The sequence below is a fragment of the Monodon monoceros genome, unplaced genomic scaffold (genome assembly GCF_005190385.1).
Source record: "Monodon monoceros isolate NGI ecotype Baffin Bay Population unplaced genomic scaffold, NGI_Narwhal_1 Super_Scaffold_13, whole genome shotgun sequence".
Classification (NCBI taxonomy): domain Eukaryota; kingdom Metazoa; phylum Chordata; class Mammalia; order Artiodactyla; family Monodontidae; genus Monodon; species Monodon monoceros.
The window spans coordinates 60,345,958-60,363,826 of NW_021703769.1; the positions used below are offsets into that span (position 1 = coordinate 60,345,958).

Consider the following 17,869-nt stretch of genomic DNA (forward strand, 5'->3'; position numbering starts at 1 on the left):
ACACACACACACACACACACACACACACACACACACACACACACACACTTTCATGCTTAAGGAATACTTATACACATTTACAGTAAAAAATATATAGTTAAGGTTTTCTCTTTCAGAATACTAGTAGTATAAAGTATATTAAAATTTTTATGAGCAAACCAGTTCTGTTAAATACAGTTACAAAATCAACGTTATGGCCATACATTCGCAACAGGCCCTAAAACCTTTGGCTCTTGATGGGAGCTAAACAACACACTTTGTAATTCCACAGGAAGAAGTTCTCACCTCTGCCTGACAAAGCAGAAAACAGCTTCTCAGAAGGGGGCAGATTTTAAATGAGGCCTTGCAAGGATTTGGAGAAATTTTCAGAAAAGTGGAAAATTGAGTGTGGCCACAGCACGTGTGGCCTTTCAGTTAGGATGGAAAAGGGGCCAGGTAGTGAGAAGGTTGACATGCCAGCCAAAGATGAGGATTTTACCCCAAAAAAGAAGAGCCAGTGAGTGTAGGAGGGACTCGATTGCAGCTCTGTGTGTGTGTGTGTGTGTGTGTGTGTGTTGAGACTGTCATCATGGCAGAGGGCTGACAGGCAGGTAGGCGCAGGTAGACAGCAGTGGCAGTTTTCCAGTGATGGACAGTGAGGACCCGGATCAGGACAGCAGACCACAGGTCCCGACCCAGGAGGTGTGTCTGAGACGTGTGAGCGCTGAGGGCTCCCTTTACCTAAGTTTCAAAAATAAATAAAGGCAAAACCAAGAATTATTTTTGCGCAGAGGCTGGGGGCAGTGGGAAGAAAGGGGAAAGTTTAATTTGGAACATATTAACTTTGAGACGTCCCAAATGCGTGTTTGTAAATGTTACAAGTGTGGCTTTGGCACCTGGGAGCAAGGCTGGAAGAGAGAGGTGGGCTTGGCAGCTATGAGCGAAAGAGCCCTGAGAGCAAATGAGGAGAATCATACTGAGCTTGCCCACAGCGCACTGTCCCTGCTGCTGTCCACGACAGAGACCAGTGACGCTAGGGAATCGCGGCCTGTGGGGGCCGCAGGGCAGGGCAAGCAGTTACAGCAGCTGCTCACAGCACCCGGCCCTAAACTATATGCTCCGTGGCTTTCACAGAAAGCATTTGCCAACCCCTGTTCTATTTTTTTTTTTTTTTTTTGGCTGCACTTGGGCTCTAGAGCGCAGGCTTCAGTAGTTGTGGCGCACGGGCTTAGTGGCTCCGCGGCATGTGGGATCTTCCCAGACCAGGGCTTGAACCCATGTCCCCTGTATTGGCAGGCAGATTCTTAACCACTGCACCACCAGGGAAGTCCCGAACCCCTGTTCTAAAATGTGGTTTTATTAGGAAGAGCAGAAGAACAAATTGATGATGGGCAAATATTTATTCATTACAGGTTTTCACAAACTCAGCATCCAATACAGTTCTTCCGTATCAGAGACCACCCGCTCCAGCGGTGCAGCAGCCCTTTATCAACAAGACAAACAGCAGCATCCTTCAACCCAGAAGCACGCCACTTCCGTCCCTGCAGAACGGCCCCAACCCTCCCAACAAGGTAACCCAGCCCACGGGGCAGCGGTACCAGCACATACAGGGTGCAGGTTCATCCCAGAGTCCCAGGCTTCAGGCCTGGACGGCCGAGTGTCGGCATTAACAGGGGGAAACAGCCGAAAGTCCCGGGATAGTACTTGTTCCGGGGCAGCTTAGCCGTCAGCACAGTGGGGGGTGGCCCGGCACAGTGGGGGGTGGCCCGGCCCGCCGGCGCCTCAGCCTCACCCCCCAGGATCCCCGGGAGGCCAGCCTGCCGCTGGGCTGACTCTCCTCCTTTGTCTGCCGCAGCCCGGCTCGCCCCCTCCGCCCCAGCAGTTTGCGGTCCAGCACTCTCTGTTTGGGAGCCCGGTCCCCAAGACGAAAGACCCTCCCCGCTACGAGGAAGCCATCAAGCAGACGCGCAGTGCCCAGTCTTCCCTTCCAGAGGTAAGGAGGCCGCAGCTCTGATGTGGTGGGTCCTCTTCAGCTTGAAGCCCCGGTCTAAGATGGACTTGCCTCAAGAGAGACAAGTTTCATGACTAGTAAGCCTTGCTTGCCTTTTAAATGCTATTTAAAATCAAAATACCATTCACTTTGGAGACTCCCAGCGGTTTTCAGCAGCCATATAACCTGCGGTTCTTATTTACTCAGAATTTCAGTGTTTGTCTTTAACTTCTCCTGGGGGCCAGAGGCGGGTTGTGTTAGGGATAGATGTGTGTATGTGTGACCAGGGCACGTATTTTATACAGGACCCTTTTCTAAAGCCACCATTTGTCAGGCCCGCATCAAACTGACCCTCTCCTGCCCAGATGGCCTTCCAGACTGCCCATCACCCTCTGCTCCAGGCAGGCTCACCGCTGCTCGTATTTTGAGCAGATGCACTTCGGAAGGGACAGACTGAGGCCCTCCCGGCCCCGCCATGTACCGATTCCCGCCTCGTAACCGTGCGTCCCTCTCCTCTGAGCCTGCCTTGTTGCTTTGATAAAATAGGAGGAGCCGCACCTATTCCAGAGATGGAAAAAGATAGATAGAGCTCCTGCTTGTAAAAGCACCTGGCCTCCGGTAGGCGCTGAGAACGACAGTCTCATCAGACCTTACCCTGAACGCTCCTCCTGGGCTCGCTGCCTATTTAAAGCTTAAAACTCAGCTCACTTTCAAGAAAGAACCCCGGCCTCACAAGAGGATGCAGGGAGTGAACCTGATGCCACTGCACGGGTGCTGACAGTGGAGGGAGAGGTGTGCTGATCAGAGGTAGACCTTCTGCTCTCACAGCCACAGCAGTTGCACCGGTAGAGTTGTGCTGCTTGCCTTGCTCCCACAGTCCCCATGCAACTTCCTGGGGCCTCCTCGTGCAGGGGGTGTGCGGGGCCAAGGACTCAGCACTTCCTGTGCAAGCGGCAGCCGTGGCCACCTTGACCTATGTGGTCGCCCCAGCGAGCAGCTGCAGACACTGCTCCATGGCGGCCAGAGTGCCTGGTGTGGCACACTCACACAGGGCATGCAGCGTGCCCGGGCAGACTGCCTCCTCGAGGAAGCAGACAGTTTCCACGTGCTTCTTCGCGTCCACTTACTGCCGAAGGAAGGTGACTAACTGTAAAATGTTCCTTTAGTTCCAGAGTCAGCCAGGGCCCCTGTGTGTGAGGAAAAGCCACATTTCAGAAGCCAGGTTTAGAGATTGCAAAAAGAAGTGAAACAAACGGTGCTGGCCTAGGCTGTGCTCCCCTTGGTCCATCCAGAAGGAACATATCTTCAAGAAAATCCTTCCAAATCTGGCTCTCACGTATAGGTTACTCTGTACCATTTCCTTCACCAGTGTGACGACAACAGAGAATCATCTTCTCACCTTAACCTAAGAGAGCTGATTGGAATCCCTGCCCTTTGTCTGTCTCTGGTTCATGCATCTAGACTGAGGGAGTCAAGTTCTGTTCGGATGGGGAGCTAGCTGTGGTTCCTCTTTATATACCACTGAGCATCAAAGTCCAGGGATGCTGAGGTTTTTAAAATACATTTACTCGGACTTCCAATTCCACTACTGGCTAATAAGTAAGGCCCTACCAGTTCAGTCTTCCCACAGATAACAGCTCTAAAGCCTGGTCATAACACAAAAAGCAGTTCTATGAAGTCATTGAAGAGTGACTAGAAAGAGTCATATTCTGATGAGTCTGCACTGAGGGGAGGGAGTTAGATGGCATGAGTTCCCTTTTTCTGCTGCTTTTACTCTGGGGTCAAGCTAAGTGGTGAGGTTACTGGTAGAAAAACCACAGCCTTTATGCCTTGGGAAACCAGAGGACTGGTTCCTTGCCTTCTGGGTTGCTCTCAACTGGGAGAGGAGATGTCCAGATTCTGTCTGCCCACATCTCTGGCCTGACCCCTAAGCCACATAGGTAGGGAGTAGAGTCGTAGCAGATCAGCTAAAGACAAAAGATCTGACCTGAGATTGGAACTTCTGCCCAAGAAACATTTTGAGGTTCAAGTCCAACCCAAGTTAACCGCCTACTAAAACAAAAGAAACCATTCATCTGAGAAAAATGACAGAATACAGTCTCCACGATTTGATATCCACGACAGCCGTTCATAAGTCGGCAATGTACAAAGAATCAGGAAAATGTGACCCTTTCTCAAGGGAAAAAGGCAATCAGCTAAGACCAACCCCCAGCTGATTTGAATGTTAGAATTTGCACACACAATTTTAAAACAACTATTATAACTATCAATAATGTAAAAGAAAATATACCTGTAATGAAGGAAAAGATAAAGAATGTAAGCAGATATAGAAATGCTTTTTTTTAATGAAGGAAAAGATAAAGAATGTAAGCAGATATAGAAATGCTTTTTTTTAATGAATGGAAATTCTAGAACTGAAAATTACAGTGTCTGAAATGAAAAAAATTATAGATCTTAGCAGAATGGAGATGGCAGAGGTAAAAAAGTGAACTTGAAGAAAGATCAATAGAATTTATCCAATCTGAATAACAGAGGAAAAAAAAAAGATTTTAACTCATTATTGACCGTGGGATTTTTGCAGAAATTAATGCCCGTGGCTGACAATTTTTATTTTGGCCGGCCAAAAATTAATTCTGCTATTTCACTACCACTTCGTGGGTTATTACATTCAGTATTTACACCTGACACACCTGTAAAGTCTTCTAATTTTCATGAAATGTTGTCTTCAATCCACTCTTCTGTAGAAGCAAAGGAGCATTCTCCAGCACCGTGAGTTTCATTTTCACTTTCCACATCAGTATCAATCACTAAGGTTTTCTGTCTTTTTGTTGGTCTAGTAGTCACATCATCTGAATCAGAACTATATTCTGAAGTACTATGAGAACTTCTGAGACACTAGTATATATGTCGCTCAGACAATCAGAAAGTATATGCATAAAATTCACTGAAAAACTCTTCACTCAAAATTTCACGATGCGTCACTTTTGAAAATTTTACATTTATAACAGACACAAGGTTGGAACAAAAACCTAACAGAGGAAGAGATGTGAATGATAAGGACAATCATAAGTTGTATAATGAACCCTTGATCAATTTTATGCTCTAACAACTTTGCACAGTGATATTAATTGTATCACTCTATAAAAATGTATTAATACGTCTCCAGTCAATAATGTTCAGGTAACAAAAGACGTATTAATACATCTCCGGTCAATAATGTGTTAAAAAAAAAGGTGAACAGAGCCTCAGAAACCTGTTATTTAACATCAAACAGTCTAACATGGGTATGATAGGAGTCCCAGGAGACGAGAGAAAGGAATGAGGCAGGTAAAATATTTTAAGAAATACTGGTCAAATCTTTTACAAATATGATGAAAGACAAGTTTACAGCTTTGAGATGCTCAATGAACACCAAATGGGATAAACAGAAGGCCTCATCATATCCCAGTCAAATTGCTGGAAGCCAAATTTAAAGACCAAATCTTGAAAGCATCAAGAGCAAAGCAGTACAATACACACAGGGTAACAACTACCGTTGACCCTTAACAACCACCTTTGACCCTTGAACAACACGGTTTAAACTGCACAGGTCCATTATACACAGATTTGTTTCAATAAATACATAGTACAGTACTATACAATCTGTGGTTGGCTGGAACCATGGATATGGAGGGCCAACTATGAAGTTACACATGGGGCTTCCCTGGTGGCACAGTGGTTAAGAATCCTCCTGCCAATGCAGGGGACACGGGTTCGAGCCCTGGTCCGGGAAGATCCCATATGCCACGGAGCAACTAAGCCTGTGCGCCACAACTACTGAGCCTGCGCTCTAGAGCCCACGTGCTGCAACTACTGAAGCCCACGTACCGCAACTACTGAAGCCCACACACCTAGAACCTGTGCTCAGCAACAAGAGAAGCCACCGCAGTGAGAAGCCCGCGCACCACAACAAAGAGTAGCCCCCACTCGCTGCAACTAGAGAAAGCCCACGTGCAGCAACAAAGACCCAACACAGCCAAAAATAAATTTAAAAAAATTAAGTTATACATAGATTTTCAACTGCTTGAGGGTGGTGGGCAGTGCCCCTAACCCTCATGTTGTTCAGGGGTCAACTGTATTTGATTTATGGCTGACTTTCCATCAGAAACTATGGAAGCATGAAAAGAATGGAACAACATCTTTAAAGTTCTTGTGGGGGGCTGGGGGTGGGGTCACTGTCAACCCACAATTCTATATCAAGTAAAAATATCCTTAAAGAATGAAAGTGAACTAGAGAGAATTTCAGGTGAGGAGAAATTAAGAATTCATTACTAGAAAACCTGCATTATAAGAAATGACACTGTCTTGAGGGGCTTATAAAATATTTAGCTATAATACTTAAAATAACTAATAAAGGGGCTTCCCTGGTGGCGCAGTGGTTGAGAGTCCGCCTGCCGATGCAGGGGACACGGGTTCGTGCCCCGGTCCGGGAGGATCCCACATGCCGCGGAGCGGCTGGGCCCGTGAGCCATGGCCGCTGAGCCTGCGTGTCCAGAGCCTGTGCTCCACAACAGGAGAGGCCCGCGTACCGCAAAAAAAAAAAAAAAAAAAAAAGATGCATCTGCAAATTCTTTTACATCCCTCCCTGGGGGCTGAACTTAGTGACTTGCTTCTAACATATAGAATTGGCAGAAGAGATGGTGTGTGGCTTCTGAAACTAGGTCATAAAAGCCACCCTGCTTGCGCTCTCTTGGACTACTGGCTGTGGGGAGCATGCCGTGTGGACCGTCCAGCAGCGCTCTGCAGAGGCCCATGTGAAGAGGAACTGAGGCCTCCCATCAACCACCACCACGTTGTCAGTCATGAAGTGAGTCACCTTTACAAGGACATTCTCCAGCCTTGAGATGGCTGTAACCCAGCCAGCATCTTGACTACCACATCCTATAAGACCCCACGCCAGAACTATCCATCTAAACCATTCCTAAATTCCTGACCCTCAGAAACTGTGAGAGAAAATCACTGTTTAGTGTTTTAAGCCACTAAGTTTTTTTGGACTAATTTGTAATACAGCAATAGATAACTAATATATGTATCTACAAGAGGCATACTTTAAATACAAAGACACAGGTTGAAAGTAAGTGATTGGAAAAAGATATACCATGCAAACAGTATGCATGAGAATTTCTGGAGTAAGCAGAAGATTGGAACAGACATTTCATCAAAGAAGATACACAGATGACAAGTAAGCACATGAAAAGATGCTCAACATCATTACTCATTAGGGAAATGCATATTAAAACCACAATGCAATACCACTACTCACCTGTTAGATGTCTAAAATTAAAATGACTGACCATACCAAGTGTTGACGAGAATGGAGAACAACTGGAAATATCCATTGCTGTGGAAATATAAAACAATATGATCACTTTGGAAAACAGCCATCTCTTAAGAAAGTTGAACATACACTTGCCCTATGATTCTGGCATCCCATTCCTGAATATTTACCCAAGAGAAGAGAAAGCGTTGTGTCTATACAAAGACTTGTACACAAATGTTCACAGCAACTTTGTTTGTAATAGCCAAAAAATACCAACAATCCAAACAAACTGATATTTCCATACAGTGGAATACTTCTCAGCAAGAAAAAGGAGTGAGCTGTTCCTCAGCTGTACTCTACAGCATGGCTAAATCTCAAATTTATTACGTTGAATGCAAGAAGCCTCCCCTACCCTCCCCCTGCTAAAGAAAGTATGTACTGTATGACTCCATTCATATAAAACTCTAGAAAACGTAAATTCATCTGTAATCAAGGAAAGCAGATCACTGGGTTTGCCTGGGGATGAAAGGAGCATTGCAAAAGAGCATGAGGAAACTTTAGGGGAAATGGATGTGTTCATTATCTTGATTGTGTTGATAGTTTTGTCGATGTATACATATGTCAAAACTTATCAAATTGTATACTTTACGTAAGTGTAGTTTTTTGTATGTCAGGTAACTCTCAATAAAGCTGAAAAAATATAGTATGAGCACCTTTATACATACCTTATATTTTTACATAAATGCAAATGAATAAAGACATTTTTAAAAGAAAGTGTCAGAGGCCTCTCAAAATGCAACCAGTGATAGAAAATAAGTGTATAAGTCGGCTGAGCTGGGTAAAAAAAAATCTTAGATTTTTTACAATTTTTTCACCCCATTCTCACTCTTGTCAACTTACCAGCTGTGACACATTGGGAAAATGGTGTAATGTCTCAGGTGACCTCAGCGTTTTCAAAATTATCAAATGATAGATTAGGCTAGATGTTCTGTAAGGTCCGTAAGTGCTCCCAGTTGTCTAATGCTTCCAGGTTTGTACGAAAGAAAGCTAACGTATATTCTCCTTTGTTGTAGATTTCCAATGCACACAGTCAGCAGATGGACGACCTCTTTGACATCCTTATTAAAAGCGGAGGTGGGTCAAAGTCACATCAGACCCCACAGGGGTCTTATCACAGGTTTATGCAAGTTTTCCTCTAGAGCTCACAGCGTATCTGAGTAGTGAGAAACATATTCTTCTAATTCTACCTCAGTTTACTCTTTTAAATCTGTTAAATTTAGGTGATTAAAATGAAGGAAAAGCCATTGTTTCACTATAACACAATAATTTAATAGATTTAGCAATAGATGTATGCCTGTTGATAGACTACCTCAAAATAGCTCAGGAGAACCAGATTTAAAGACCACATTGAAAAACTTCAGAATTACTCCACGTAAATGTTGTTGTGATGGGATGAAAATTCATTGTGCATGTTTCATAAAACCTAGTTACCTAGCTTGGGCTCTAGTACTTCCTTAAAATTCAAAAGCAAGCACTTTCTACATATGATTGAAAATCTTAGATTTTTACAATTTGTCATCTTAAAAAGGGATAAGGGACATTAACCACAAAAAAAAAAAAATCAAGGATCTCTCTGCCTCAGCTTACATATCTTTAAAAATAAGTATGAAATCAGTATTTCAAAACTTCACATGCTGTTTTGGAATATTTTTAAAGTATTATCAAATTACCTTGGTGAAAGAGTTTTATTCAGGTTTTTAAAGTGATCAAAATTTCTCCATTCATAGCAGGTTCTATTCGATTTTGAGGTTAATGATTTTGTCGTAATGTTTGACAAACACAGAAAATTCTTCATATTGACTATAGACCTACATGTGCTGATGTATATCTAAACTATGGAAATTAAATAAATAGATATACCATGGCCTGAATTTAAGGTTAAAAAATAATAATAAAATGCTTTTTGCCAAATTTGGTGAAAATACTTTTGGAAATGATTAAAAAGAATAATGTTTACAGCCTAAACTTGGAAATTAAAATATGACAAAGTCACAGTAACAAAATAACAATTGAGTTATTTTCTAAAAGGGATGATTTTTTATGGCAAAGTATCCAATGAGTATGTTATTTTATCTTATTGTATACTAATACCAGTAATAATGAGAAAGAAATTTAAATAGTTGATTGTAAAACTAATTATTTAGATTGCACTTTCAGCTTTCAAAACAATTCTAGAGATGACAACAGGTAATGAAGAGCAGCATAACTGTCCTAAAACACAGGCAGTGCCCACAGTGTACAGTTCACATATAGCAATCAGGTTGTAAGTTCTTTCTCTCACTTATTTATGCATCCCAGTCACTGAATTGTAAGAGCGATTATTAAATACGTTTCCTAGTGTATCTACATATAAATGAAACCAGTCAAATACTCATAAGAAAGTGAAAAGGATATTTTATTCAAATATATGTAGCTAAGTGAACACTGGTATCTATAGCAGATGGTCCGTTAATTTGCTACTTGATCTGGCAAGGAATAACACGTAATTAATGCTTATTAAGACATTTACCAAATCCTCAAGATTTTATATGAGCTCAGAAAATGAGACAAAGAAAAGAAAAATAAGGTAATCCACCTCATCTTGGAAAAGATGTGTTAGCTTTAACTCAGAAATGACATGAGAACATTGTATCTTTTAAGGACTTTATATAGAATGTAAATGGCTAAATTCAGCACACAGTTCAACTATAATGATAAAAAAAAGAATATAATTAGAGCTTTCATAATATTAAGGATGTACTTCGTGCCTGTACAAACTCAGGGTATCCACTTTGACATTCACTGTAAGGGTGGTGTGCCACTGTAATAGCAGATTCAAGGTAGAGGGTAAGACAGGAGCCTGTCTTCAGCCTGGAATGACTGAGAATAAGAAAAGGATCAAATAATCTAAAACCATCGGTTCCCACCTGGTGGTAGAGACTGCTTTTAACGCTTACTCTTACTAAAAAGAATGGAAAGCATATCAGAATGTTATCAGCTTAAATGTTTTATCTATTTAACTAAAATATCCATCATCCTAAAGGTTATCCAGGACTGTACCTGACCAACAGCATCCTCTTCCTAACTCTGAGATGGACTGTGTATAAGTCAGCACAAAAATACAAAATAATTGCCCTGGTAGTTAATAAAAAAACGTTTAAATGGTACTAAATCATTATTAATTATTTCAATTATTTTGCAGAGATTTCCCTCCCTATAAAAGAAGAACCTTCTCCTATTTCCAAAATGAGACCAGTGACAGCCAGCATCACCACAATGCCAGTCAGCACAGTGGTGTCCCGGCCACCACCCCAAGTCCAAATGGCACCACCCATATCCTTAGAACCTATGAGCAGTTTATCTGCCAGCTTAGAGAACCAACTAGAAGCTTTCTTGGATGGCACTTTGCCTTCAGCCAGTGAAATTGCTCCACTGCAAAGCAGCAGCGAGGACAGGGAACCCTTCTCCCTGATAGAGGATCTCCAGAACGACCTGCTGAGTCACTCAGGCGTGCTGGACCACTCACACTCACCCATGGAAACTTCCGAGGCCCAGTTTGCTGCGAGTACTCCCTGCCTGTCCCTTGACCTTTCTGACTCGAACCTGGACAACATGGAGTGGTTAGACATTACCATGCCCGGCACGTCATCGGGACTCACTCCTCTCAGCGCCACTGCTCCGAGCATGTTCTCTGCCGACTTCCTAGACCCACAGGACCTACCACTGCCATGGGACTAACAGCACAGATTTCTCATCCCAGATTCCATGAGAGTCAAGAAGATGAAGATGATTGGAGAAGGTCAGTTTTTAGAGACAGATCCATAGTTGCATCATTGCAATTATAATATGTTGTCACAGAAAGAACGGAGGGATGGTCAGAGGCTGGAAACCAAGTTTGAAAACGTTTCATTGCATCCAGCAGTGAATGTCTACGATTTAGTATAGCACAGAGCCTTCTGAAAAAACACTACTCCAAGAAGACTTATCTGTTTCTCCAGACTTCAGTAAAGAATAAAAGGTACCTTTAGATAAAAACATGAAGCAGAGTAATGTGTGCAGGGCGGTGATACCAGGGCCTCTGGTCATCAGCTACATTTAAACCTCTGTGGTCACTTTGAGACCCTAAATAAAAGGCAAACGGCTCCACTCAAAAAGAAGGGAGGTGAGAGACCACTGCACAGGGTATTTCCTAGAAATGGCCTGAGCCCAGCCCAAGATGCAGCAGGGGTCGAGGGCAGTGGTCAGCACCAGCCAGTTCAGTGACAGCTTCCCACTGAAGACTTTTTGGTTCCATTCAGAAACCAATGTAATTTTTTTGTGTGTTATAGTTTATTTTGTGATTTTTGGGAATCTTACTTTAGATCTCCAAATTTAAATTGAAATGGAAGATCTTCCACCATAACCAGACAGTGTCTACAAAAGACTGTCATAAACAATCCACTGTAAGAAGTCAGGTGTACTGATAACACTGAAAATTCTATTTGCAGCCCTCTGGGTTGATTAGGTTGATTTTAATGTGTATCTTAGACATCTGTACGTGTGCTCTGACATTGTGATGTGTACAGCCTACACTGGAGTAAGGCATTAGGTACCCAGTGGTCCTACTTCTTGTAATAACTCAAATATTTCTGGAGTACTTGAGCCACATGTATTTCCGTATTTAAAGAATTGCTGACTAACTTTCAGGTAACCAGACCCATCTCAAAGAACCAAGAAAAGGCTTTAGCATAAAATATATTTCTGAGCTGGTGAGTTGCAAAGAAGGCAAGGGAGAAGTCTATCATCAACCTAGGACATTCCTACAACGGTTACAGGTGAGACAGTGTCGCCAGGTTGGCCAGTGGACCCAGCCCTGGCCGTCCTCTTCTCTGTCTCTTATCCCTGGTTACTGTTTTACAGGCTTGTAACTGGATGTCATACCTGAGCTCTCACTATATCATCAAGCTGAAGATTGAAAAACTGGAGGTTTTATTAGTTTTTTATATAGAAAAAAGATTTGTTGAGTAGTTTCATAATTTTCTAATATGCCAACTATCACAGGATTTCCAAGATTATTTCAATCAAGCTAGTCATTTAAGTAAGTATATGATAAAATATAAATAACTGAAAAAAACCCCACCTGAAATCTACCCCAAAGTGTGGAGGTTTTTATTACATAACATCATTGTGCTCTCCACCTCACCTTGTATAAACCCTACGTATGGTCAGGTTTTTTCCCTGGGCTGTTAAATGGTGAAAGTTGCCTCTTGCAAGTCACTGTGGGAACCTGACCCACTACTTGGAAACAGTCTGTGAATCATTTCTGGGTTTGTGTTTTGCCTAAGAACTGATCTTACTGTATATTTTTATTTCAGTTTGTAAATTTTACTACATGTAAGAAAAGTCCATTTTCCCAGTATTCAGTTGCCCACAGCCCTCGAGCCCTCAGTTGAAAGCCCTCCCAACTGGAAAGTGCTTCTGGATGATTCAAGCAGAGGCAGTCATGCACAGTGTGGTCTGCAGTAGGTACTTCGAGTGTTTAGCAATTGGTAATCCAACATGTGGGAGCCAGTAACCGTTGACCACAGCGCCGCCATCTGACCAAGCCCAATGAGACAGTTAACGTCCTGGGCATGACGTGCATCTTGAGTCAGTTCCTTTCAGAGGCCCTGTGGCCAGGGGCAGGGCTGTTGACCCGGGGAGGTACTTTTCTTAGGGGAAGTCTGGGCCCTGGGTTTTTGTCTGGGGCCAGGGGCAGGGCTGTTGACCCGGGGAGGTACTTTTCTTAGGGGAAGTCTGGGCCCTGGGTTTTTGTCTGGGGCTTATGTGGTCCACACTTAGACTCCAAGCATCATCTTCATTCAGATTTAAATGGCTTATTAAATTAGCACCAAATATCAGTGAGTCAGCAGGAAGCAACTGAACAGCTAGTGGTGCTGGCTCTTGTTGAGTAACTTTCTGTTTCCATCATCCCGAGTTGTGTACATAGATTGTTCTCTAGCCCTCAGCTCCCCTCATTGCTTTTTTAAAATAGATTTGAAACATGCCACAGGAAGGCTGCTCTCCAAAAATACACACTGCATTGCAAAGAATGCCATCTCATGAGCCTGGTCTCTCGACTACAAATTGCTGAAGTGCCCACTTCACATGTGTGTTCAGACCTTCACGTACCAGCACTTCCTTTAAAGGCAGGCAAGGGGCCTCTAGTACTGACTCTACCAGCCACCTACTCGCGGCATTCCACCCGGCCCTCCGTCCTGGTTTGAGCAGCCAGCCTGGGCCTCTGTGACACCAGTGCTGCTCACCAGGGCCTCAGCTAATGTTCCAGGTTAGAGCAAGAACACAGACCGTGCGCACCGTGTGACGTGACCAAAGGTGACATTCTGTGATCACAGCCCCTCTGCCCTAACTCAGTGAACGTGATGGTAAGCGCAATGGGAAAGGCGTGTGTTTACCAAAGAAGACGGTCTTGGGTTTGAGGTGAGCTTCACAGCCCTTTAAACAGAGGGCAGAAGCACTGGTTGGATGTTCAAGTGTGTGGTTTAGAAGTGGTGCTGTTGTGTACCATCCTGCAGAGCAGCATACTGCCAAGCAGAAAACCAACTCCTAGAAACATGATCTCATATCCAGTCTTACTTCCTAAATATTCCTGAAACACAGTAGTATCAAGCTTACCCTGCTAGTGTATATAGGTATCAGGTCTTGTCATTAAGGACGGGAGGAATAGAAAGTTACACCAAAGCTTCAGGCATATGTGGTCATCTTGTACGTTTCAGCAAAGCATGTACTAGGAAACCTCTTAGGACAGTGTGAGTGGTTCACGTTCTAGTGTTTTTCCTGAAATGTGCAATCTACTGTATAGTATCTGCCACATATTTGTACATAGATGTAGTCTGAATTCATGGAACTTCTTGCTCAGATACTATTTGTGTTTGTTTTATATGAATATTTTTATGGCACAAAAAGAGATCTTACTTAAAATTTCCTTTTTACAAACTGCACGGTTGTGTGAGCCATGGAAGTGCCATTTCAGAATCGTGGCAAAGGCAGTGTGGTGTTGCCCCCCAAGCTGCCACCTGTAGAGGGCACCGTCACAAGCTGTGCAGCCGGTGGACCCCGAGTGATGATGGATCAGGAGTGTTACCCATTTTGTCACCAAAGCTGACTTAGGCTTCTTCTACCCCAGATCATTCCAGGCCACACAGCTTTCTCCAGAGTCCTTTCACAATTCCCAAGCTGAAACCAGCCACAACAGTGCCGGGACCGTCCCTTTACTGTCCACAAACAGCCTTTGGCCGTGTTTGCGCCACACCCTCATGCTGTTTCTGGGGCCCATCTGGTGGCTCCTGCCATGAGCCAGGTGGAGGGTGGCAGCCAGGGGCTGTTTCAAGAACTTCCAAGAGACTAGCTGTCAGTGTCCACCAGCAGAGCCACCCGGGGCTCCACAGCAGGTTCGCAAATAGCCCTCTGCGTGTCGCCATCCGTCACCACCACATCAGTCCCGACCACTGGCACCAGAGCAGGACACCAGGCAAAGTGTCCCCTGCCTGGAGGCCACAAAATTAGCCCACACTCTCAACACTAACTGGAAGGTCAGGGTTATCAAAGGAACACAGCTCACAAGTGCAGAAATGTGTATTTGGAGAGCATCCTAACTGCATTTCAGCGCATCTTTTAAGTGGTTTCAGTCAAAACTGGAAAATAACAATTAATATGTAGTCATTCTTCTTCCTGGTTCAAACCTTTGATAACTTGCTCATTCAGCGATGTTTCTGAGCTACGTTTTTACTTGTGAAGTGACTGCATGGCAATAAGCAGGTCTATGTTTGTCCCCATTCACCCTTTCTTGCAGTATTTGAGGAAATGCATCATTGCAAAGGGTTTCTGCCTGAAATCTCTGATTTGAGGCCTGTAATTCAAAAAGCTGCACATGTTTACAAAAGAGCTCTTCCCCTCCATGCAAACACGTTGCTCTGTGAATCATTGGAAAATGTCACGATTCTGTGACAAGAGAATGGCAATCTCGGATCTGCAAGGTGCTGTCTGGAATCAAATAAAACATGTCATTGGCGATCTCAACATAGCTGTCGTGTTCAACAGAGCTTTGTGCCAACTACTAAGACAAAGCTTTAACCAAGTTCATAGAATCACCGAGACTCATAACGATTACCTCTCCACATTATGCTGTAAGGAAACTTGCTGATTTAGGAGGAGGAGGAAGCATTTAGGAAAGGGTTTAGTTGCTACCAAAAGCACTTAACCTCGAAAAACTAATAGTAATGCAAACTTGCTTCAATGGAACCAAAGGCATTGCCAAGTATTTGCCAAAAGGAGGCACTTTTTATTTAAAATTTGAGACTAATGAGATCTCAAAAATCAGTCCCAAAAAGGTATTATCCATTTAAGGTTATAATTTTCACAAAGATGTAGATATTTCTCTATTGTTTTCATGTAAAATAGTATAGATTTGTTTTGTTGGGTTAAGAATAATACGTATTTAGCAGTAATACAGAGTTTTTTCCTTTCTACGTACAAATTAGTTTTCTTCTCTTGCTTGCAATAGAAATACGATGTGATAGGTGTTTCTCTTCTTATTTTCATTGTCACATTATGTCTTAGCATCTCACTCTATGAAAAAAAGGAGAAAGATACCAATCTGCAGAGCCCTGCTTATCAAAGCACTAGTTTAATAAAAAACTATCGCAATTGGGGGTCCATTCATGTATTGCCTTTATGTTGTTTTTTAAAAGAAAAACCATGATGCCTTTGTATTTGCTGTTTGCACCCCTGAAATCAATTCCATATCATGTTTGAATGCCATACATTTTGCACATGTACTGTACATAGGTAATGCATACTGTATTTTTATATGTGTGCACATTTATCATCAGATCTTTTGTACATAGTGGCCGTATTGTAGCTGATCGGGAAATGTTTGATATCTCAGCAATTTTGCATTTTTGTGTCTCAAATAAAAACATTTTGATGTACTATGATTCTTACTATGCAGAGGAAAGACCACATGCTATGGGTCAGGAGAGCTGAGGGGGACAGGTGGGGAGGAGACACTGCCTTCAGAGCAAGCCTTACAGCAGTCACCAGACACAACAAGCGGGCATGCTGAGGCAGGTTTTGTGAATCACACATCCAGTGCACACATCCCCTCGCCCAGGTCCAGGATCGTGGGATACAAAATAGAAACAGGTACCTAGCTGAACTTGACCATGACAAGATTTGACACCAAAACCGTGTGCATTCTCCCACAATCATAAGGAAACCCCGAATGAGAGACGTGGCGAAGGCTGTGGTCCCCCGGGGGTGGGTGTGTACACACATGCGTGGGGAAAACTGGCTCTCACTTTGACAGTAATAAATGAGCCACCAACACGATTCCCAAAAGACCCGGGTAATCATTCAGTTCAGCCACATTTCAGAAGCAACTATTTCTATGAGGTGCTTTTATAGACCTAAAGAAATGGTCTTTAGAATTCAGTTTATTTTAGTAAGATGGCATTTGATTTTCAACCCAGAAGCCCATGGTTAAAATAGAGTTTTGATGACATAAAACAGTAATGGGTAAACCTGACTAACAGCCCAAACTTTCATATCAATATCTGACTATGAAAGTGGGTGTCATATCACCCTCAGAGAGGGAGAAAAGAGAGATCACTGGTTGCCTAAATACAACAAAATGTTCATTATCCGCTACCTTTAGGGACCAAGGGAGCAGCCTCAACAGGCCAGTAAGTAGACGATGCTTCCAACGGACTAAGACATTTGTAACATCACATGTTACCAGCCAAGATCCTCCCCTTGGGGAGAGAGAATCATGTCCGAGGGAACAGAGGCAGTGCCCCAGGCAGTCCCAGGAATGAGCAAGGGACAGAGCTGGGAGCTTTAGGGAAGGTGCTGGAAGAGATGTGTTAGGACGTGTAAAGGACATTCCAAACAGAGAAAAACCACTTGGGTGAGGTCAGAGTAAAGAAAGAGATTTTGGCTGAGGCCCTGCTCTGTGCCAGGCCGAGGGCTAGATGCCGGAGTTGGGCTGAAGGACAGAATCTGGCCAAGAAGTGCTGGGAAACAAAGTCTGGAAGGGTCGACAGCAGAGCATTTAAGAAACCCAGACCTCAAGGGGCTTAAGACTCTTCTGGAGATAGTTCTGTTTTCTTTGGGTAATACAGGCCTTCGAAAGCCTTTTAGATACTGGACACAGTCATCATTTAGCACCTTTGTAACCCTCTGCAGCACACCTGCTCTAGAGTCGACAGGACTACAAAAGCACTTGTAAACACAGACACACCCACACACTTCGTGATGGCTGGAAAGGAATGACACCTAGGAAAGACCCGCTTCAGGACAGATGTAAACTACGTGTCACCAACAATTTTATGTGCCACATAATCCTCTTGAAGATTTCCCAAGTCACCTAACGACCATTCCTTTGCCCCTCCTTCCACAAATAGCTTAGCTTCCCTTTCTGATGGATATTAACTTTCAGAAAGAAACCCCATTTGGACATCCGCATCCTGGCTATCTCTTCTGATAATTTTTATGACAAGTTATTAAAACTAAACCCACAATGT

The 17,869-nt window shown here is 43.4% G+C and overlaps 1 protein-coding gene across 8 annotated transcripts in view; it reads left to right on the top strand.

Annotated features, from left to right (window-relative positions):
- Positions 1-16,277, top strand: part of MRTFB (myocardin related transcription factor B) — a 198,051-nt gene extending 181,774 nt beyond the window's left edge. For all 8 annotated transcript variants that reach the window (XM_029219705.1, XM_029219702.1, XM_029219707.1 and 5 more), the window contains 4 exons: positions 1,392-1,550; positions 1,835-1,972; positions 8,342-8,402; positions 10,510-16,277. In XM_029219705.1, the coding sequence (XP_029075538.1) occupies positions 1,392-1,550; positions 1,835-1,972; positions 8,342-8,402; positions 10,510-11,045 (894 nt within the window). In that variant the 3' untranslated portion in view covers positions 11,046-16,277. The remainder of the gene's footprint in view (positions 1-1,391; positions 1,551-1,834; positions 1,973-8,341; positions 8,403-10,509) is intronic.
- The last annotated feature ends 1,592 nt before the right edge of the window (positions 16,278-17,869 follow it).